We start from the raw sequence: 24063 nt of genomic DNA, 5'->3' as shown, positions 1-24063 counted from the left end.
TAATAATTTTGACTGATAATATTGATGTTTATATTTAAGCACTTTTACTCATATTTCTCACTTTAAGTAATCACAGTTGCAGGAAATTGGGGGGGTAAGACAAACGAAGGAAGTCAAACAATTTATGACAGTATACAGTGAGATTCAAAAAGTTAAAGCCTTATAACTGCTAAAACACAAATTGTCAATATCACGTCAAAATATACAAAGTAAATATCCTTCAATCAAGCTCTTATAATAGCTCAAGCAGCATTTTTGTTTTCGCCTATCTGTAAATTTAAGTTATTACCATGGAAATATTCTATGTATTTACAGTGAAATCCGTATTTACTGACATTTACCAATAAAAATCTAATCCTTTCAAGCCTAATTATATGTGACACAATATTGGTCACCTTTAGAGAGAATATTTTTCAGGCTTTCCACTAATTCCAGACATTGGAATCACTGGCATTTGGTCTAATTGTTGTTTGTTCTTTATTCTACTCTCAATCTGGTTGTTACAGGATGATTGAGTATATGCGCGCTTTGACTTCAGCAGAAAACTGGTCATCTCAGCATTCTTCTCTTCATTAACAATGACTTTGTCTAACCCACCTGTCTGGTCTGTTCCACCCTAATCCTCCTCTTCTCTTCCTTGATCTCTCCATCCAATCTTTCCCTCGTCTTACAAATGCATTTTCTCCATTCTCCCCATTCATCAATGTACCCTATCCGTTCCCCATACACTACTGCTTTCACTTAGCCACATCCTCCCTCATTCCTGTCACCTGATTTATTTACATTTTTTAGTCTTCCCTATAAAAGTCCTTATTAAAAAAATAATATAAATTGAAAAAAAAATAAAAAGTAATACATCCCAGTCTTGGTCATTTAAAAATCACATATGACAATACCTAAGTAATGACAACATAAAATTAAAAACCTTATGGGTGGGGGTCCGTTTTTGCGGGGAATCTCTTATTAGTGAGGCACTCTGCATATTTTGGGACGTTCGAAAATGATAAATAATAATGTATGCTACCTGTTTTGGGGGAGGTGGTTTTTTATTCCATTCTAGCCTATGTAAAATGGGCCCTGCTGCCACCTCATAAGAAATACTTGTAATAATAATGTTTTTCTTGTTTGCCTCAAAATAATTTCCTTTAGTGCAAATGCTCTTTGTCAAAGCCTTAAAAATCATGCCACATCTCAACTCAAGAACTTGAAATATGTACTTCCACGGTCACATTTTTGTCATTTCATATTTGCGTGGAATAATTTCTAAGACTTATTTTATTTGGCATTTTCTCTTTAGACTTTTTTTTTAAACACACAGGAAAAGTAGCCACAAAATTGTGGCTTCTAATGTCTGCCAACCTTTAATAAAATAACTTTAAAAAAGTTTTTAGAATCATTTTGTTTATAGAGTTTTTTTTTCTTCCAGTTTTTTCTCTGTATTCTACAAATAAAATATTACAATTTATCTGAGTTACTTTGGGATTGTCATTCTGCTTATATAAATTGAAAAATTATGTATGAATATGTTTCATTCAATATATTTCTACAATCATATATGTATGATTATAGTAAAAACTACAGTTCAAGTTTTTAATGGCGAGAAGTTTATGTTGTGAAGAAAATGATCGTGCTGTGTCTATATCTCTTTTTCTGATTTGGTTTTTTATTTTTGTTTTTTCTTGTTCTGAAGGCATGTATATAGATGAGCAGACAAGAAGAGTCTTTATTTAACCAGATATGTTGTGAACAAATTCAAACCCCAGTCTTAACAAGTAGATGAGCACAAGCAAATTCCCATTGACTTCAGTGGGACTGTTTTATATGCGCAGGATTGTTTCTGCATGCCACAAATTGCAAGATTTGAGGTTAAAGATAAATATACAATGCAGTTCATAAAAATAAAGACTGTGGTTTATGTTAGTAGGAAGGATCTCCCTGGCTATAGATGAATATTTGATCACTTCAAATTCTAATTTTATATAGCTGAGCTATGGAAGAATGTTTAATTATCATACAACACTTTTAAAAGGAAGCAGATATCTTTTCAATATATTTCTGCAGCAACAAATGTCAAGAAAAGAGTTTTCTGGCCATGTTAGATTTTTCTTTTTAACATAGGCTATATTGGGGAGGCGGGTTTCAACAAAAACTCAAACAAATGGTTTCAGTGATTTCTTTAAGGCAGTCTTGGTGGTCCAAATGTATTATATGCTGTACTATTGGTTGTATAATAAAATGCATACATGTATTCTCAACCTTCTGCTGACTTCTTTCCGTGTGCTGCAAACCTCAAATGTGTGACATCTATTAACCGGATAACTTTATTGTTAATTATACATTCTTCCCTCCCTCTTTCACATATCTGGGGGATACTAAATGTACTGGAATAAACTGAATTATTAACTGGAGTGAAGCTGGCTGGCTTTCCATTTAAATGTGTATATATTTCATGAAATCAAATTGTAGCCCTCTGGTTTAGTTGTGAAATAAATTTCCATTCCAATTAAACACATGGAAACTATATTTTTTGGAGGTGAGAAAATGAAAACAATTTCCTGCTTGCACTGGTTCAATGGATAATTGCAAAATTTTCAGGTATTGGTTTCTGACACTCTCATTTCACCTTTAGTATAATCTTGAATCTCAGAATTCTGAGAAATATAGTAGAGCTTCCTAGGGCAATGCCTAAATTCTGCAACAATTAACTTGGCTTCTATAGGAAATAACATGGCAGCAAGACCTAAATTACTTGGTAAATTAGGCAATGGATGCATCATAATTAGACGGAAGTTCACTTTGCTTCTACCAAGGCTATAACTTGACCTGCTAAATTCAAGTTAAATGGGTGACCATGAACCAACACTAATACACGTGGTTGAATTTCAGTGAAGGTTGGCTAGCTTGTATTAGCAAAATCTAATCTAACTCAACCTTTTTTTCTAGTCATAACAAGGTTCTCATGGAGGCAGTGAGCAGGCATGGGATTTGATGCCTGAAATACGTTGATGACAACCAGTTTTAGTTGTTTATCTCAAATGCAGTGAGAGTAGTTTACCAATCCATCCAGTATCTTGCTGGCGTTGGTATTTTGACGAGGGCAAGGCAGTTGACACTCTGTCCAGATAAGACTAAAATCATGCTCATGGTTTTGGGGAAAATAAACTAAGAAAATGGCAGAGATCATATCTTCCCTTGATTGGTGGAGTTTGCCTGCCTTTTGTTACTAATTTGCCAACCTGGATAGTCCTGTTGGATCTGCAGCTCTACTGGGATTCTGAGGAAGCAACGGTAGCCAAGAGATGCTTTTATCACTTAGATTTGACCTGAAGGTTGCATTCTCTTCTTCTAGAAGTGGAACTCACCACAATGATCCATACCTTTGTTACCTTCGTGTTAGACTGCTGTATTGCATACTTCATGAGACTGTTCCTTAATACAGTTCAGATATCAGTTGGGGCAGATTATGGTGGTACATTTGTGATGGAGTGGTGTTCCTTCCAAACATTACTAAATTATACCAGTATTTCATGATCAATACTGGCTTCAATTTAGTTTCCAACCCACTCCCATTACAAACAGTCATTACAAAAGCTGAATTCTACTGCATTTAAACTATATTTAAAAAAAGATTGTCTAATTCTTCAGCAATTCTGGCTCAGGCTACTTTTAACTTTAATGCAGTTATTAGATTCAGCAAGGCAGATGCATTATGAAATATACATTGCTTCATAAAGTTTGAATGGTAAATGAGTAGGCATATAATTATTGAAATAATAGGGTTATTTAACAGTTGTCAGTTAAATATTCAGTTTTAAAGTATCTAACTCTGCACTTTTATTTGTAGCCTGTGAAAAGCAGATGAGAGTTGTTTGCAAAGAATCTTCAGAACAGCATCTCCAGCCGTTCAAGGATAAATTGGAAGAGTTTTTTCAGAAAGGCAAGCACATGTTTTTTAAACCGTTTTGTTCATATTTCAATGTTCGGAGAGTTTGCTGTACATATATTAGTATGTTGTCTTAAATAACCAATGCTGCAAAACTAGAAGCTAAATAATGTCAGTTATGGGTCGTAAGTACTAATAATTCCACAAATCTTTAAACCTCTGGCATCACTTGCCAGTGACTGGTAGTGTTACCATAGTCTCACTAGCTCTCCATTTCTCAGAGTTTTTTTGCATCATTAAATCACTAGGTGCAATAAAACTGGGTTTTAGGATAGACTGTTACTTAATAAATTGAGTCTAAATCTTCCAGTCTATGGAAAAGTGACATGAAAAATGTCCTAATCTTGTATTCATATTAAGTCAAAGATTTGAGATTAAAACTAAGTCCATGAAAGTAAGACAGGTGAGGGTCCTCAGGGAAGTGACCCTGTGGCATGGAGTCAGTAGTGGGAGGATATTGGTAGACCCTAAATAGTTGTGCAACTGATACACTGTAAGTCTGGGAGTTTATGTCTACACTTAAAATGCTACAGCAGCATGTAGCTGTGCCTGTCACAACTGGAACAAGGGCAGTCAGACTAGTGGTTGGAGCAGGAGTCAGGTACTGGGAGCTTAAAGTCCAAGAGGGCAGACCAAGAGTCAGGCATCAGAAGGCAGGCAGGGTCAGGTTACCAGGAGATTGGGGTCAGGCTCCAGGTTACAGACAGCGACTGAAGAGCAAAGACTAGGACAAACAAGGGTTGGAAGCCAGAGTCTAGGAGTCAGAGTCGCAAGCAGGGTCTGGAGCAGAGACAGGCAGGCAGTCTGCATTGTTGCTCAGACAGCTTTCTATCATAGGGCTGCCAGGGGCTGGCACTCAAGCCCTGTTGGGTGGTGCTTCCTTCCAAACCCATCCTCACAAGGTCTTCATGCGGGAGCCCAGATTAAGCATCCCGTGGTGATGTAATGACATCAGCTGCAGAGAACCCCCTTTGTCCTAGGTTCCAGCTCTGCAAGTTCTTACAGCCCCGCTGTAGCGCTTCTGTGTAGACACTACCTATTCTGACATGAGGGGTGCTCTTGTCAGCGTAGGTAATCCACCTCCCCACAAAGTAGTAGTTAGATGGATGGAAGAATTCTTCAGTCGATCTAACGCTGTCCACACTGCATATTAGGTCTGTATAGGTATGCCTTTCAGAGCTGTGGATTTTTCACACCACTTAGATGTAGCAATACCAGTGTAAGTTCCTAGTGTAGACCAGGCCTGAGTTTCTGGCACCGAAATCAGACATTTTAGATAAGTCCTGCATTCTTTGGTAGAACCTTGCTGAGTCTAGTGAAGCTGCAAGGGTTGGGAAAGAAAAGACCCACATGCAGCAAGCAGGGCAGTCCTTAGGGCGGTGCAGGGCCTGGGACAAATCAACCTATATGGGCCCCCCTTACCATTTTATACAGGTGAAATCTGGTGTGGGGAGGGGACACCAGTGCTGGGGGGCGAGGGCCGATGGAGAGTCACAGAGTGGCACCTGTGCTCAGGGCGAAGGGAACCCCTGTGCTGGGGGATCCCAGAAAAGGGGTGAGGTCTGGGGCGAAAGTGTAATGAAGGCAGTCAGCCGGTGTGGTGAAGAAACAAAAGAGGATAGAACAACTGTTCACAGAGAAGAATCTTTCTGATACCTATGTGGAGAAGAGCTGCCACATTGATGTGGAGGCCTGAGAGGATGAGACAAAAACTGTTCTTGACCAGAGCTTCAGAAGAAGACAGAGAGCAAAGACTGGAGCTGGAGAAATTGAAGTGTGGTTTGGAGCAGCTGGAACAGATGCAGGAAGAGCTCTCCATGCTTGTAACTGGTAGGGAAAATTTGGAGATGGCCTAACGGTCTGGAGACCCAAGTCTGGAAGACCAGATCCATTCTGCTAATAAAAGTTAAGGTGAAGCCATCAAAAAACTCCACTCTCTGCAGACCCAGGTAAAAAAGTGTATGCAGGAGCTGGATGAGATGTGCTGCTTAAAAGAAAAGGTTGTGACATAGGTCTTGAAGAAAAAGAAGGATTCAATCTGGCTAATGGCAGAGATGGAGAACAGCACCTGCTGCTGGAGGAGAAGCTGGATGAGCTTCCCACTGAGGTGGAGACCCTTCTGGCAGAGTAACGCCAAGACCAATGAAGGCTTGAAGTGCATCACAGAGGAGGAGTTGTCATCACTAGAGGAGAGAGGCAAAGTTGGCTGTACATCTCAGAACACAATCAAGAAAATAGTGGGGGTGGAAGAGGAAAACAAACATTTGATCTTCTGGGTGTTGCAGGCAAAGATTCATGGACCTTGATATTTGTAAGAATCTCAAAAGGAGCTGACTCTTTATAGGATTTTCTCTGTGGTGAATGATGTAATTGTATCCATATCCATGAAGAGTGCTCTCAGACAATGAGTCAGTCTTTTCCCAGGTCCACCCAGGTAAAGGCCAGTTTTGGCTGCCCCACCATAGCCACAGGAGGATTGGACATTTCAAAAGTGGCACTCATCATAAACCTTCATTTGTTAATGAACACTAAAGAATATGTGCATTTCATTGGTTGTACAGGCTGAGTTGAAAACTATGGCCACACCACTTCATTGTTCAATGAGAAGAATACAAGCAGCACACATTTCTTGTTAGTCTTTCTTGTTGAGGTTAAAAAGGAAATGTCATCCTGGCTGAGCGATGTAGATAAGGCTCTAACAATTTATAGAGAGCCTGGCCTGGAGATAGAAAAGGGGGGATGGGATAATGTGTAACGGGTCACTTGCTGGAGGATTCTCTGCAGCTTGAGGTCTTCAAACCACAATTTGAGGACTTCAATAACTCAGACATAGGTATGGGGTTTGTTATAGAAGTGGATGGGTGAGATTCTGTGGCCTGCATTGTACAGGAGGTCAGACTAGATGATCATAATGGTCCCTTCTGACCTTACAGTCTATGAGACTATGAGCATGTGCTGTCCCTTTAAGGGCAGGTGTGGGTCCAGCTCAGGAGAGCACCTAGTCAAAGATCAAGGTAATCTAGCAAAGAGAGGTGGGGGGAAACGGAGACAGCCACTGCACCAAATCCTCATGACAATGTTACATGTGATATATTTCTACAATGTGGCACTGTAGGAAATTAAAGAAAAATGTTTGTTCAGTGGACAGTAATAGGTAATCCTCATGAAAGTGGGTATTTCAAATGGTGAATTATTCCTATGCAATGTAATTGATTAAAACACAAAATATTTTTGGAGTGGTGATTCTAGAATGCCAGTAATTGTGACTGTAATAGTTGTGCAGCATAAAAAAAATCACGTTAATTACAAGAAGCTTCATTTGAAGGGAGTTTCCATGATCATTCTGCTGAAGTTGTACTCTACTTTTTTTCTGCATATTTGAGTATCACGCATCTTAGTTAGAAACTCAGACTCTGGTATTGTCATAGCAGTTATATGAGACACTCCTAAAGGTTATCAGAACCAGCTGTAACCATTATGGTGACTACACAAGGAAGTTTTATTCCCAAATGAGCAATATCATTCACAAAGTGTGACGCAATTTAGCATTTAATGTCTGAGAAGTCACAAGAACTATGACTCAATTGATTCCTGAAAGGACTCATATTTACAAAAACTGTGATCACTGAAACAGTCATAACCATTTAATTTTTCCTCTATAAGCTTTAACTTCTTGTCACACTTAGAAGAAAGTGGTCTCTGAATTTAGCTTCATCTTTTTTTATAAAGGTCCTCCTAACATCAGGGAATCTTTAAATAATTTTACTTTATGAAGCTACAGTACTAAAATAATATAATTTCCTAAGTAAACACTGTTTCTGAACAACAGCTCTTATTAAACTACACCTCTATCCTGATATAACACAATCCGATATAACACGAATTCGGATATAACGTGGTAAAGCAGTGCTCCGGGGGAGGGTGGATCAAAGCAAGTTCGATATAACGTGGTTTCACCTATAACGTGGTAAGATTTTTTTGGCTCCCGAGGACAGCGTTATATCGGGGTAGAGGTGTACTGTTAAATACATCTGACATTTCTCAATATAACACTTCTCCTTCTCAAGGTTATTGTACTTAATCTAATTTGCTTGAGTTTTTAAATCATAAATTTGTGTGGCTGTTACGTAGGCTACAAGTTTCTTATCACAAATTATAACAAGTTCTTAATGATATGTTTCCAGAAAATGTAATACATATATTTTAAGTTTCTCATAAAGTTAGCAGGGACCCTGTAAAAGAAGGAATCCACAGGTATGGCTGTTGTAGGTTGTCTTTTCATCTCATTTAACTGGCAATTTGTATTTATAGCTTTAGCAGTAAGTGCTGGAGGTGAGATAGTTTGCTGTATGTGTGCACATTAACACTAGCATTCTCCAACATGCTGTTTTATCTTGCCTTCCTTTAAGCCTATGCCTCACTACTGTTGGAACTAACCAGCTTTATTTACACAACCCAGATATATATAAGTAAATAAACCTTAATTGCTAGCATTTCCCCATCAGAATTTAAAAATCAAACATTTCTTTTTAAAGATCATTGTGTTGGTGTTTTTTGTAGATTACTTGATTCTTAGTGCCATAGGACCTGCCATATTGAAGCTGCTCAGAGGTCCATATTGTCCTTTACCCTATCCTCAACAGTGGCCAAGGCCAGATGTTTTACAGGAAAGACATCAATTGCATTTAATTGTGCAATATTATATTGTGTGAAAAAATTTATTCCTGACATCAGTTGATCAGTGTACATGGAATTTGTAGTTTGCTAATTTTATCCCAGCCAATGTAAGTGAAGAATATATTCTTATTCCTATAGATGTCTTAACTTTAAAAAAGATATTTGCTTCAATAGTCTCCTGTGATAGTGAGTTCTGTGAGTTAATTATATGCTAAGTACACAATATTTTGTTTTAAAATTGAACCTATTGGCTTTTAATTTTGTTGCATGCCTTTTTGGTCTGTGGTGTGGTTATGTTTTTTTGTTCTCTAGGGAAGAGTAAATAAGAGCACTTGGCTGGCATCCTCTATATTCTATGTATGTATATTTGTCTCTCAATTCTTCTTTTTTGCCTAAATTATTATAGTCATTCTAATCTCACCTCGTATGGAAGCCTCCATTCCTGCTACCATTGTACTGTTCTTGTTTCAGCTTTTTTTTTTAGATGTTCTGTCTGTAATTATACATAGTATTTAAGGCGATGAGTAAGGATATTCCATCATTTTACAAAACAGCATCACAATATTTTCCATATCATTTTCTTTCCCCTTCTTACACTTGTGCATTGAGTAAACATTCTTGTTGAGCTGTCCACTTTGATGACTAGAACTTTTCCTAGTTAGGGTAGTTCCTAACTCAGAACCTGTTAGAGCGTACCACTGTTTGTTCCACTTGTCTTTACTGAGTTTGAGCTGCTATCATGGTGTCTTTCTAGAGTGCTCTTGTTAACCAATCCTAATATTAATGTTTTCTGCAAACTTTGACGCCTTTCTACTTACCTCTTATACGAGGCAGTTGATAACTATAATATTAACAAAGTTCTTGGACTTGTGCCCCTCATATGGTATCAAGGTGTTTTACAAACTGTGTAACCATTATCTCTAGTCTAGTCTAGTCTATTCTGAGTGGGTTCTTATTTATCAGAAAAATTAAAAGGTCTATGCCAAAAAATTTAAAAGTCTGCACACAATATTTTTAAATTCTGCAATATTCTGCAAATTTAATTTATCAAAATAACACAACATAATCTCATGAGATTCAATTACTTTGGTAATTTATTTCAAAATACCTGTCAGCAAGTATGTCTATAACAATACAGGCACACACAAAATTTCCCCCAGGAATAGAGAGTTAAAGAAACCCCTCTGACAACCCAGTTTCTATTTCTCTGTCCCCCCCCCACCCCACAGCGCCCAGTCACTCCCCCCCCCCCAGCCAATACACCCGAACCCACTACCCCCCAGAGCCCAGGCGCAGGGCCCTCCCTAGCTCAGACAGCCATGCTCCCTCCCCCTCCGAGCCCAGCCGTGTCCCCCCAGCCTACATACCGCCTCCCCCTTAGAGCCAGGGATCCACAGGGAGAAACAGCCTATTGCTAGGTCCCTGGCTTGTGTGGAGTTTCCTGCCTGCTGCCATCTTCTTCCCTCAAGGCATGCGGGGAACTGCAGCTTCCAGGAACTCTGTACTCTCTCTCCCTTCCCCTGGCAGTGTCTTCTATGTGCCAGCTGGGCTCTGCTGGGTCCAGCGGCCCATACTGGCAGCCAGCTACACTGCAGCCCATTTCTATGGGGGAAAGGAAATTCTGCAGACAAAACATTAATTTCTGCAAAATTCTGCATTGTGCAGTGGTGCACAATTCCCCCAGGAGTATGTTCTGATACCATGCTCAGAAGTGGGTGCAATAGAGTGGATTTTGTTTTGGAATTTTTTGATAATATATGCACGTTGCTATGTGTTTGTTAGAGGGAGCGAGAGGGAGAGGATTCATACCTCATTCTCTCTATAGAGAATGCTCTGTCACCACAGATCAGCAGCACGCAACCTCCCATGGGATCAGAGTAGGACTGGGTTTTTATGATCTGTTGTGGGCATTACACTGGTTTTGCTTTCTTCTTTCAGGGATAGGAAGGAATTTTTCCTTCATTGCCAGATTGGCTGGGGAGGGTATGTTTCATCACCTTCCCAAAAGGGGTCAGGGGCCCAACTGGGTAGGCAAGTAAGTACAGTCAAGTGGTTGCAACTTAGCAGGTGGCAAGTGTCCTGTTCGGGTACTCATTCCATAGGGCATACGGTTCCTTGATAACCCAAAGTTGGAAGTGGACTTAGGAGTAAGATATCCTCTAAGGAACCTAGGGCAGGAAGGTTGCTGCTCCTAATGTCTGGTACAGTGGGATACAGCCCCCTTTAACTTATATACGAGGGGAGGGTGGCACAGTTACAGGAACCAGGGAAGGGGCAGGGCTGACAGCAGCCCTCCCAGATAGGTGGGAACAATTAAGGAAAATATAATGACCTGCATTGTATGCTGGGTATGTCCCAGTTGAGTTAATAAAGATGTGGCCTAATTAAACCACATTCTTTGTGTCTTGTCTTTCGTGCTTTATGGTTGGGACACACCACAGGCGCAGAGGATAAGTGACTTGCCGAAGGTAACATAGTAAGCTGGTGTCACAGTCAAAGATGGTACCCTGGTCTCCTGGCTCCAGTTCTGCTGATATATTTACCTGACTATTTTGCTTCAGTTTTGAACTAAATATTATATGGATTACTGTTTTATATACATAAATAACAAAAAGCATAAACTCTAATACTGAACTCTATGTCACCCTAATAATATTCTCTTTCCCTAGTAGTTACTGATCATTTTTTCCTATTGTTTACTTACTATCTTTTAAGCAGTTTTTAATCCAAGACAAGTCTTCATTTTTAATCCAGTGGTAACTAAATTCCCATCTAGCAGTAAGTGGAACTGAGGAAAAACTCATTGTTTTATAATCCCTGGGATTAACTAACAGTTTTTAAAAAGTTTACTACCTTCCTGTCCTCTTCTGTTGCGGCTTTTTATTTTCAAGATTAGCTGAGCTAGCCATCTTGAAGTCTTGAATGATCCTTGTGATATACTGCAGATTAATTATTTTAATGGTTTCATCACTTTATTTCTTTCTGGACATCTCTAAGACTGTGTAGGTTTCTTTTCCTTTAAAATTTCCCACCATTGTTACCATCATTGTAGCCCCACTGTTGGTACCCACACTGGGACTGGCAACAAGCATTTTTATCACTGTCATTCAGGCCTGATCTAAATTTGTGACAATAGTAAAAATAACAGCAGCTGATGTACACTAGCACTCCCATCATTGCATGCATTGGTGGAGATTGCCTAGTGGTATGATGATTCAGTAGTCTGAGCAAGTGTCTGGAGTTAGGTTAAATCAACAAATGCATTTCACCTCTGCTTATGCCATGTTTGATTCCATGAAAGGTTCTAACCAAATTGATATTTCTGTTTCCACATTTTAGAGGTTTCATTCCAAGTTGCTGCCACCAGAAACTGAAAACCAATATACTCATTTAGTCCAGGTATCTTTGCTGAGGCTTGACAAGTGATCTGGATGCTTGTCCATTTTTAAGGATGCTGAAATTTAAACCATTCATTTCACCCAGGCCTGTTAGACGGTAACAGTTTATAGGTACTATCAATCTGGATCTAATTTGAACCAGTGACCAAGAAATAAAAGACTTCATGTCCCATTACTGATCCCCTGCGTCATCCCATTCCCCATAGGATGTTTTAAATCCTTCAGAAACATGGCTTCTCCATGTACGGAAGAAATGGGACTTCCTTCTTCAAATGTGACTTGATAAAAAACAGTACTAGTTAGAGGATTGAATCTTGCTGGAGGAGCTTTGAGCTAATACTGTATCTCACCACTGTCTGCTGCTATCGTTGCTTCCTCTACTTATTTCTCCTCCCCTCTTCTCCTCTCACTACTGCTAGATGCTTCCCTGCTTGTATGCAGTAGGGCATGTATGGCAGAGCTACTAAATGTGTGATATTGATGAGACATGAGTGACACTTGGCACCCCTGGTCTTACCATCAATTGGCACAGGTGGTTCTGAAGGGCTAAACCTGGTCTGAACCTGTTTGTAACAAAATCTCACAGAGGTGAGTTTTGTATGGCGGCAAGTTACATTGGAAACATTTAACACGGTTCTAGCCAGGATGGTGTTAATTTTAGCATGCAACCTTGAAATTATTACCAAGGACATTTACACAATTTATGTATGAGTTTATGACCAGGCAATAAAGGTATGAGAGATGGGAGTCACATGTGGGAACAGTCCATGTATTACAGGAAAGCTAGGTTTCAATACTTCAGCACAAGTTGTGCTGAACACTGGAGATTTAATCTTGATTCCAAACTTTGTTGTTTTTTTGTGATTTCAAGTTTCAGGCCCTTAATGTTGCTTGGATATAGTTTTTGTGCTTTTGTAATTTTCAAATGCTTCCCAGCTCATCTTGAGCCAACACAATTCTCCCTAAACATACATATCAAAAATAGATTAGCCACCCTATGTACTACAAATGTATATTTATCACCCGAACGTATATGAATGAAATGAATAAACCTCTATTGCTCAAGTCCTTTAAATACACAAATTCAGTATAGACATTGTTTCTGAAGGATTTAAAACATCCAGGCATTTGATCATTGTGCAGCTGAAAACTGAGACTTTCTCTTTTTTTTTTTTTTAAATACTGGTGACAATGAGATAGCAGTGGAAACTTGCTGCTAATAGAAGTTGGAACTGAAGAGAAACAGATTAATACAGGAGACAAAAAAAGAGTGAGGAGAAAGGGAAGTTTCATACAAGAGTAAAAATTGATGAAAACAGAAAAGATGAAGTGAATATAGTAAAACAAGAAATAGATGAATACTACAACCACAACTACCACCACCCAAAAATCAAGAGATTTTCAGAACAGTAAAAAAAGAATCACGCTGTTATATTTTTCTTTCTTTCCTTTGGGTATGTTTGTTGCCCCTCCATCAAGTTATTTTTTCCATCTTCTTTGAATCAAGAAATTGTAATATAGTGAAACCTGCAGACTCATTATATCTTCAACTCTGTTTCTTCTGAAGTCACTTACTTATAGCTTGAAGCTTTACAGTAAAAGGATAGTACTCTGTGTGGGGTTACAATGGAAGTCCTACAGAATTATACATTTAAAGTTTGTGAAAACAAAATTAAAAAATCCTGATTGATGGTATTGGAGCTAGTATAGGGCAAATTTCAAAAAATTTCAGAGTTTCAGTTTAGATAAGTGTCTGGTAGTTCAGCAGCTTCTCTGAAATCAGGTTTTTCTTCATACGCAGAATTTTCAGTACTTCCTAATTATAGCTAGGCTGTAAATACTTCCAGAAAACCCCCAGATTGGTTAGTTTTATCAGAACTGTTTGTATTTTCCTAATTACAGTTAATTCTAATTAGTGATAATATTGCTGCTTTGTACGTAAAAACAGAGAGACTGTTCTGGAGACTGACATATTGAAATGCTAGAAGGGATAAACGACTGCTGCTGGAGTCTGAACAGTTTTGTGCAATAGGAGGTAGTGTAGTCTATTGCTTAGACCAAGGAACTGAACACCAGAACCACTGGGTTCTATTCCCAGTTTAGTCCTTGCCATATGACTCTGGAAAAGGTAAATTTCTCTGGGCTTCACTTTTCCAGTTTGTAAAATGTAAATAATAACTTTTGCCTATCCTGTATGTTGTGGAGAAAAAAAATTGTGACATCCTGATGAGCAAAATGGTGTTAATACTACATTAGCACATTTCAGGTCAGCATGGTTATTTAAAAAGGATTTTCTTCAAATGCACCAACTAGAAGTGGGAACAACCTTTAATCATTTTAACTGTATAATGTGAAAGCAGTAATACGAACAACCATACACTTACTATTTTTCCAGTGGAGTTGCTGTATAATTTCCCTTACTTACCTCATCTTTTACACTCTTTTGATAGAATTAGAGGAACTTTGTAATTGTAGACTTAAAGATGTGTTTAGGTGTTTTTTTAATATTTCTTCAATTCATAAAAGTCTATGAATTACTCAGAAAAACCTGCTGTTTGGCAAGAAGACTTCCATACTGGAATAATAAACTGAATAGCTGATTTACGACTAATACAAGGAATTCTTAATTATCAGTACATTAGAGATCTAGCACCCCTATTCAAAAAGTTAAGTATGGAAGGGCTATGATACGTAATGGATGCACAGAAAGGGTAACACTTATTTTGTCCTCTTTCCTCAGAAGAGAAAACGTACCTTACTGGGAGAGGAGTTTATGAAACAGCTGGAGTGCAAGGGATAGCAGCTGAACTGAGGCTTGTTTTCTTAGTCCCAGTATTTGGAAAGTGAGAAAATAGTTTGCTAGTATAGCATCTTGCAGATAAGAAATAACATTACAAAGGGAGGTAGCTAGCCAGGAGCCATTGGCATTTGTTTTTCAGGATAAATCTTGGTATCTTTGACTATCCTCCCAGAAATCATACAAAAAGATGCAACTGACATGGAGAGAAGGAGACTGGCTTTCATAGAATTTATTTATTACTTCCTCAATATGCTGCTATTACAACCCCAGTGGGGAGACAGTCCATTGGCAGAAGCTTGGCTGTACATAAGTGATTCTGATAAACTAGACCTCTTCCTCCAGCTGTTCAGGACATGAGGTACCCTCCACAGTAAGTCAGAAGACTTGGATTTTCAGCAGTTATCATAGGACAAACATAACCCATTCTACATTTCTCAGCAGAGAAAGCAACAAGAGGATTAATACTTTACTGTTAAAGGAAATATTTGGGTTTACAAGGTCAGAGAGTGGGCAGTCTCATGTTGGGGCACAAAAGATTTTGCAAATCATTGTTAGTGGAGAGGAAAGCTGTTTGGGAAAAGGTCTGTGACGCACCATGTACCAAAGGTGTCTGGAACATGGTGGGGAGGGACATTTGGATTTATTAAGCAGTGCAGACTTTTCAGACCAATCCAATTGACAGGTGAAGTGGAACTGCGCGCAGATCTAAAAAATAATTGTAGTTTATGTTCAAGTGATCAGTGACTTTATCACATTTATAAATGTGCAAACAGAATCAAATCTAGACCAATAATATATATGTTTGGTGCTTTAAGAGTGTCAGTTTCACAAAGCTGAAAACAATTGTGAGCCAAATCATCTGAGAAGAAGAATTTCGTCAGAATAACACTTTTTACTTGATGCCCAAAAAGCCACAATTGAGGAAGAAGGCTGTGTTGATTAAAACTCCTATCTTGTTTAGAGGGAAAGTGAAGGCATCCATAAAAAACAACATATAAACAACTGAAAGAAAGGGGAAGTTGATAATAATATCAATCAGAAACTAGGAATGGTAGAAAATTGATGGGGAAAGAAGGGAAAAAAGCAGAAATCTGTGGCCAGCAGATTAAGGACAATAAGAAGTTTTGGGAACAAAAAGAACCCTAACAATCTTACTAATCCATTACTAAAAGGAAATGGTAAAATTATCAATAAAGATGCAGAAAAGGCAGAAGTGTTAAATAAAGATTTCTGTTTTCTGTTTGGGAAAAAAACAGATGATATATTCAGATGATGATGATGGGAAGATTCTTACCATTCCATTAGTATCTTAGGAGGATGTTAAACCGCAACTACTAAAGTTACACATTTTTAAATCAGGAGTCCCAGATAACATGCATCCTAGAGTTTTATAAGAGGATCATGCTGGACCACTGATGTTGATTTTCAGAAAGTCTTGAAATGCTGGGCAAGTTCCAGAAGACTTGAAAAATTTTAATGTTTTGCCAATATTAAAAAAGAGTAAATGAATGACCCAAATAATTATAGGCCTGTCAGCCTGATATCAATCCTGGGCAAGATAATAGAGTAGCTGATACGGAATTCAGTTAATAAAGAATTAAAGGTTGGGGAAATATTTAATACCAATCAACAGGGGTTTATGGAAAATAGATCCCATCAAACTAACTTGGTATCTTTTGTTGATGAGACTACAAGTTTGGTTGTTAAAGGTAATAGTATTGACTATACTTAGATTTCTGTAAGGCATTGTCTTGGTATCACACAACTTTTTGATTAAAAAAAACTAGAACAATATAAAATTAACATGGCACACATTAAGACCTCGCTAACTAATGGATCTCAAAATGTAATTGTAAATGGGGAATCATCACTGAATCATTTTTTTTCTAGTGAGGCCATGCAGGGCTTGGTTCTTGGTGCTACGCTGTTTAACATTTTGATCAGTGGCCTGGAAGACAACACAAAATCACTACTGTTAATGTTCTGAGATGACACAAAGATTGAGGGAGTGATAAATAATGAAGAGGACAGGTCAGTAATTCAGAGGGATCTGGATCTCGTGGTATACTGGGCTCAAGCAAACTATATGCGTTTTAATACAACTAAATGTAAATGTGTACAGAGAATGTAGGCCATACTTGCAGTATGGGGAACTCAATTCTGGCAACCAGTGACTCTGAAAAAGATTTTGGGGAGGGGGAGATTGTGAGATAATCAGCTGAACATGAGCTCCAAGTGTGATGCTGTGGCCAAAAGGGCTATTGTGATCCTAGAATGCATAAACAGGAATCTCAAGTTGAAGTTAGAGTGGTTATTTTAGCTCTATATTTGGTGAGCGTGACCACTGCTGGAATACTGTGTTGAGTTGTGGTGTCCACAATTCAAGAAGGATGTTGATGAAGTGGAGAGGTTTCAGAATGACTGAAGTGATAGACTCAATGAGTTCTATCTATTTAGCTTAATAAAGAGAATAAGGGATGACTTGATTGCAATTTGTAAATACCTACATGAGAAATAAATATTGATAATGGGCTCTTTTGTCTAGCAGAGAAAGGTGTAACATGATCCAATGGCTGGAAGTTGAAGCTAGCAAATTCAGAGAGGAAATGAAGTGTAAATTTTGGACAGAGTAATTAACCATTGGAACAATTTACCAAGAATTGTGGTGGATTCTCTATTACAGACCACTTTAAAATCAAGAGTGGATTTTTTCTAAAAGATACAGGGAGTGTATGTAGGGCCCGTGTTATACAGGAGGTCAGACTAAATCAGTGGTTCCCAAATTTGTTTACCTGCCACATCCGCAGGTTCAGTCGATCTCGGCTCCCAGTGGCCACAGTTCGCTGCTCCAGGCCAATGGGAGCTGCTGGAAGCGGCGGCAAGTACGTCCCTCGGCCCGCGCTCCAGGACAGCAGCCAGGGTTGTGAGTTCAATCCTTGAGGGGGCCACTTAGGGATCTGGGGCAAAATCAGTACTTGGTCCTGCTAGTGAAGGCAGGGGGCTGGACTCGATGACCCTTCGGGGTCCCTTCCAGTTCTAGGAGATATTGCCTTATTATTATTATAAGGCAACACCCTGGTTGTCAACTGGTTGGATCAAATCAACTATGCTTTCCCTATACTACCACTCTTGCCACACATCCTTCACAAACTCTGACAGGAGAGGGCAATGGTCATCTTAATCACTCCATTCTGACCTTGCCAGTTCTGGTTTCCCCTTCTTCTCCCCATGTCAAATATCCTCCTCTCCTGCTCCTGATGTATCCAGAACTGCTCGCGCAACACAATGGCAGACTCCAGCACCCCAATCTGTGGATGCCTCGCCTGACAGTTTGGTTTTTGGATGGACGCCTCCACTAGCATGGGAGTGTTTGTTGGCAGAACGAGATGTCCTCTACAATAGCAGGAAGGACTCTGTGAGACGATCCTACCAAGCCAAATGGATACATTTCACTTCTTAAGCCCAACAGAAAGATCTTGTCCTTGAGGTTGTGGGCATCCCAATGCTCTTAGATTATTTCCTTCACCTGAAAGCCTTGGGGTTCACTCTTAGCTCCATCAAGGTGCATGATCAACGGCTATTACCACTTTCCACCCGCTACTACAGGGGTGGACAACCTGAGCCTGAGAAGGACCAGAATTTACCGATGTACATTGCCAAAGAGCCACAGTAGTAAGTCAGCAGCTCCCCATCAGCTCCCATCCACCCCGCTCCCAGCACCTCCCACCCACCGTCAGCCCCGCTGATCAGCGCCTCCCCCTCCCTCCCCTCACCTCCAGATCAGCTGTTTTGTGGTGTGCAGGAGGATCTGGAGGAAAGGGAGGAGGAGCGATGGCACGGCAGGCTCAGGGGAGGGTGCAGGAAGGGGTGTAGTGGGGGCAAGACCTGTGGCAGAGCCAGGGGTTGAGCAGTGAGCACCCCCCAGCACACTGGAAAGTTGGTGCCTGTAGCTCTAGTCCCGGAGTCGGTGGCCATATGAGGAGCCGCATATTAATGTCTGAAAAGCCACATGTGGCTCTGGAGCCATAGGTTGGCTACCCCTGCTCTGATGGATGGATATTCAGTTACCCATTCTTTGACAATCTGATTCTGGAAGGGCTTTGTACGTAAATACCTGCCCATTCACCTATTGCTCCCCAGTGAGACCTCAAACTAGTCCTTACATCATTAATGAGCTCTCACTTTGAACCTCTAGCCTCCTGGTCTCTTTCCCTTCTTTCCATGAAAGTCACCTTCCTGGTTGCTATTACTTTTGCAAAGAGGGTTGGCAAGCTGGGGAGCCATGATGGCAATCCCCCTTTCACCACACTTCATAAGGATGAAGTTTCACTGTGCCTGCATCTCAAATTTCTTCCAAAAGTGGTTTCCCTCTTCAACTTCAAATAATCCATACATCTACCCCCTTTCTTTCCTAAACCGTGCACCTCAAATGAGAAATGAAGGCTCCACTCCCTCAAGTATTGAAGGACCAGGCCTTTTACCTGCAAAGCATGAAGCCATTCTGGATGTCTCCCAGACTATTTGTCGCCATAGCGGAGAGAATAAAAGGGCAGGCCATCTCCAACCAGAGAATCTGCCAAGTGGGTCTAAGGGTGTCTTATGCTCTGCTACCAATTGTTAGGACAGTCCCCACCAGGTGGAATATGGGCCCATTCCATGAGAGTGCAAGCATCAACTGCTGCCACGCTCCATTATGTGCCCCTTGTGGACATATGCAAGGTGGCCATATGAAGTTAGATACACATCTTTTCTTCTAATTATGCTCTAGTGCATGATTCTGCAGTGGACACCTTGTTCACCGCAGCGGTACTCCATTCCATGGTTCAGTCATATTCTTCATACCCTCCCCCTATCTAAGTACTGCTTGTTAATCACTCTCAGTAGAATACAGTAGGGACCATCACTTGAAGAAGAAGGGGAGGTTACTTACCTGTGACTGGAAGTTCTTCAAGATGTGTGGTCCCTATCTGTATTCCAATCTCACCTCCCTTCCCCTCTCCTGCGGATATGGAAGATGTGCCCTGGAGAAGGAACCAAAGATGTAGTTAGTCCGCTCCGCCCTTTGTCACCTCCGGTGAAACCAGGAGGCAGTGCAAGGACACATGCATGAACCGACACACATTAATACTTTGAAAATGCTCTGTCTCTGAGTGTATGGCACATCTGCATAACCCTCAGTAGAATACAGATAAGGATCACACATCTCAGAGAACTTCCTGTTACATGTAAGTAACCTTCCTTTCAGTTCTGTTTCTAATCTGTATTTTCTAGATCAGAAAGTTGTTTTCTAAGTACTTTTAAAACCTTGTTGGTGCATGTTTGGCTATATTTTTACCAAAAAAATGTTTGGGTAGTTAGGGTCTACCGTGATTTCGTGTACCTAGAGTTTTTTCCAGAAATTTTAAAAATTCTTGCTTTACTCCTTTCCTAGGGGCCCGTAACAGATGCTTTTTGATATTTCTCCTTTGTTTTTCTTTCCTAAAATCTTTACCCAAAGAATTTCACCACCATATTATTCATAATCAAATTGTAGATCCTTTTGCCTAGTTACACTCCTTTCCTTTTCCTTTCTATCTGTACAGAATGTACCTACTATTATGATATTCCAGATATGAAATTCATCTCACCAAATTTCCACTGTTTACTTCACCATAATCTGTTTCAACTAGCATCATTTTTGCTTCTTGTTGCTTATTTACTACATTATATACACTTCTCTGTAAACTAATGCTCCTTTTCTTAATAGATTTCTTATGCTGCAGAAAAACATTATCTTTTGCCTTACTCTGTATGTCTGGAAGTACATGCGGTGCTTTGCTGGGAAAAGCACCTTTTCTTATTTAGTTTAAAGCTCACCTAAAAAGCCTGCTAGTTTTAGACACAGAAGGATGATGGTACACTAGGGTATATGTAACCTCTGTTCATTCAAAACATTCTAATAATGTCACAAGTTGAAGTAGTACATAAACCATGAAGTAGGCTACCAACAGTGTTCTGTGTCAGATCAGAAGTCAGGCATACTCAAAGGCATTAACCCCTTTGACAGTACTTAATATTATTTTATACTTCTCTTCTGCTTCTAATGTTAACAGAACAAATTGTCACAAAATGTAGCTCTGTCAAACACTAGAAAGAAACTAATTTCAATGCTCCTTTTTTTAAAAGCCTTAAAGCTTTTTAAAAACATGCAAATATTGAAACTGTATTTTAGATTACTTTTTACATGAGGTCTATAAAACTTGGCCTATATTGACTTCTAAAAATATGTTGGAGCTGTCTGATAATGTTTGCTTAAATCTCTTTTCCTTCTCTGCAATGACATTACAGTCAAAAGTATAGCCTTCCCAACAATGAAGAATTTACAAAATTAATGTTAAAGAAGAATTTAAAAAAATATTTTAAACAAATTGATTCTAAATCAATATAATGAGACTAACAAGCACCCTTTATTTTTCCTAGATTTCCATTCCCTATCCTTCAACTGTATATTGTCCTTGAGGATATAATCTCCTCCAGACAGGGAGCTTGTCTCCTTTTTAGTTTGTAAAGCTTCGGCACCTTTAGATGCTATATAAACTGGGCTAGAAAAAGAATTCCAAAAATAGCCTGACAGTGATCATGTGATTATATTTAAAATGTAATATGTAAAGTACAGCATATAAAAATAAAATAATCAACTGTTTAGATTTCTCCTTGATTTTCTAAGTACCCTCTGTTATCTCGAAGCTGCTACTTCAACTGGAAGACATTTCTCTGTAAAGACAGCCAGTTATCCAAGACACCATCCTCTGTGGATCTGGACTATTGAGTCTGCATATCAAATACTGATTCTGCATTTTGTGAATAGATCATACGTGTGATGACTTTTCACTTCAAAGCTTTACGTTTGCCATTCTAACTCATCATAACTCTTTTCTCCATCCACCCCTTTCATTTGTTTTCACTGAGATGTTTTATTAGCTCTGCTGCACATGTGCAGTTCTCACATTAAACAGTGTGGGAGGATATTTATGTCTATTGTCAAACATGAAAAATATGTCATGCTTCCTTGCAATGATGATAATGTTTGCTTAAAACTTTATATCCTTTCCAGCAATGATATTTCAGACTTTACAAAGTTTGTGTTTAGATGTGGAACAAAGTTTTTTATGCCAGCAGCAGAATTACTTTAATCTTTCAAACTGTTTGTGACAGTCATAACTGTTTTCATCACTCAAGGATCCTTGTATTTAAACAGATGAAAGCATGATTTACATGAATTGGCATGAGCCTGCAAAGTAGATCCTTATTGCCTTGGTAAGCTGACGTTTTATAGTTAGATAATAGCCTCAGTCCATGAAGACACCAAATAAGGTGTCTTGGAATGTGATTGTGTCCATATGCTTTTAACTAAAGCAATATTGACATTATGAGCTGATCCAAAGAACACGTAGTATGTCCTGGAACAAACAAATTGCCCACTTGTTTCCTACTACACTACCAGAAGAATTGTCACCATTAAAGTCTTGAGATTTGGTCTTGATTAAAATTATGACCTTTCAGGAAATCTTACCCGGTGTGGGGGAGGAGTGTGTGTGAGTGAGAGAGATATAATTGTTATCAATCAGCTACAATATAATCACTTGTAGCTATTAAAAATTGAAGAGGCAGAGTCTGTGAAAATGTAGCATACTGTTGTAGATTTAGAAATAGTTGAAATTAAAGCTGTTATTGGTTACTTTCAGTTGGTATCTGAGATGACAGTTTTTCAATGACACCTTTGTTTTCATATATTAGCTTTTCTATATTATGCCAAAATATGGTGCCTGCCATAAAATAAATCTTTGCCATTTTATTTTTTCAGGTGTGCACATTTGCTGGGGTATTCAAAATGTTTCTCATTCTTTATACTGTGGTAATTTTAATTATTTGTAAAATAAAGATTTGCAAACATTTCACTGTTATAAAGACATCTAACATTTTAAAACATGTTTTTACTAATAAGCAAGAAGACATTTAGTTATCCAGTTAATGAAGATAATTGTCAAGATCTAGACACTCTAATATAATCCTTGATTTGGTGTCAGAAATCTGTGAACTACGTTACATTTATAAAATATATTCTAAAAATTACCAATGTCTTTTTGACACAATGGCGATCATTTTGATTGTTTTAATCCTGCTCGCTTTAGTCAAGTTGGAATCCACCTTTTTCTTAAATTCTCATCAAAGTTTTTCTATTCGTTTATAGTAGTCTCCTCCTCAACACCCATATCTCAGCCCTCTTGTCTGCACAACATGCAGTACTTAGCTCATCTTCTTTGGCTTTCATAGTGACTGCATCATCCACTTCTTTCAGTCCAGCTGGCTGCCCCTCCTCCACTCCATCACATTCAGGGCCCCACACAATTCCCTCCTCTTGTGTCTTGGTTCACCTTATCCTCTTCACTCTACAACAATACCATTTGCTTATTGCACAACTATCTCTGCTGATCCTTCCATGCCACTCCCTGAACCTACAGGATCCTTTTTGTGCTGATATTCAAAGCCTCTGTGCTGACCTCATTTAAGTCCCTCCCAAAGGTTCACTTCTTTGATAAGAAAATAGTTGACTCAGTAATCTACTTAATTGTCTTAATGTATGTATCTTATGAGCAAGCTGCCCATATATATGAAAGAAAGAGGTTGAATGTAAATTGCTGCAAGGCAAGATAACAGAGTAGAGTGGTGGAAGGATGATGTAGTAGAGGAACTTGGTCTGCTTTATTTAAATACTAAAAAATCCCAAACATATTTATACCTTATAGGCTTCATATGTTTGAACACCATGGTCACTTTTTTCTCTGTTGTATCTCTTCATCCCTACCCTTTGTCTCTGTCATTTTAGACTGTGTGTTCTTCGGTCCAGGGAACTGTGAATTTGGAAAGACCCTAGCACATTTTTAGCGCTATCATGATATAAAGGTAGCTTATCTACTGAGATGCAGCTTAAGCCTTTTCCCTTTTCTGTCACAGGTGTTTGTTATCACCAGGATTTGGAGTTAGGCTGTCCCCAGCTAACTTGTTGGGGGCTGTGCAGCCCATGCTTGTCTTTATTTCAATGGAGTGCTTGTCGTGATCACCCCATGCAGAAGCTTATCTCTTGGTTTCAGAAGGGGTTTCTAGTTCTTTCTGTCCCCACTCTTGACTCCAAGCATGCTGAGAATGGGGTCCGCGGGCTTGGGTAGCCATCTTGGTTGTAGTCCTTTTGGTAGGCCTCCCTGTTA

The 24063-nt window shown here is 39.1% G+C and overlaps 1 protein-coding gene across 4 annotated transcripts in view; it reads left to right on the top strand.

Moving 5' to 3' along the window:
• Positions 1-24063, top strand: part of FMN1 (formin 1) — a 361845-nt gene that overhangs the window by 288940 nt on the left and 48842 nt on the right. For all 4 annotated transcript variants that reach the window (XM_030559410.1, XM_030559412.1, XM_030559413.1 and 1 more), the window contains one exon: positions 3845-3937. In XM_030559410.1, coding sequence (XP_030415270.1) covers positions 3845-3937 — 93 coding nt within the window. The remainder of the gene's footprint in view (positions 1-3844; positions 3938-24063) is intronic.

This window comes from Gopherus evgoodei, chromosome 4 (genome assembly GCF_007399415.2).
Source record: "Gopherus evgoodei ecotype Sinaloan lineage chromosome 4, rGopEvg1_v1.p, whole genome shotgun sequence".
Classification (NCBI taxonomy): Eukaryota; Metazoa; Chordata; order Testudines; family Testudinidae; genus Gopherus; species Gopherus evgoodei.
Note: the sequence above shows the minus strand (reverse complement) of the source record. Positions and strands in the feature narration are given on the sequence as shown.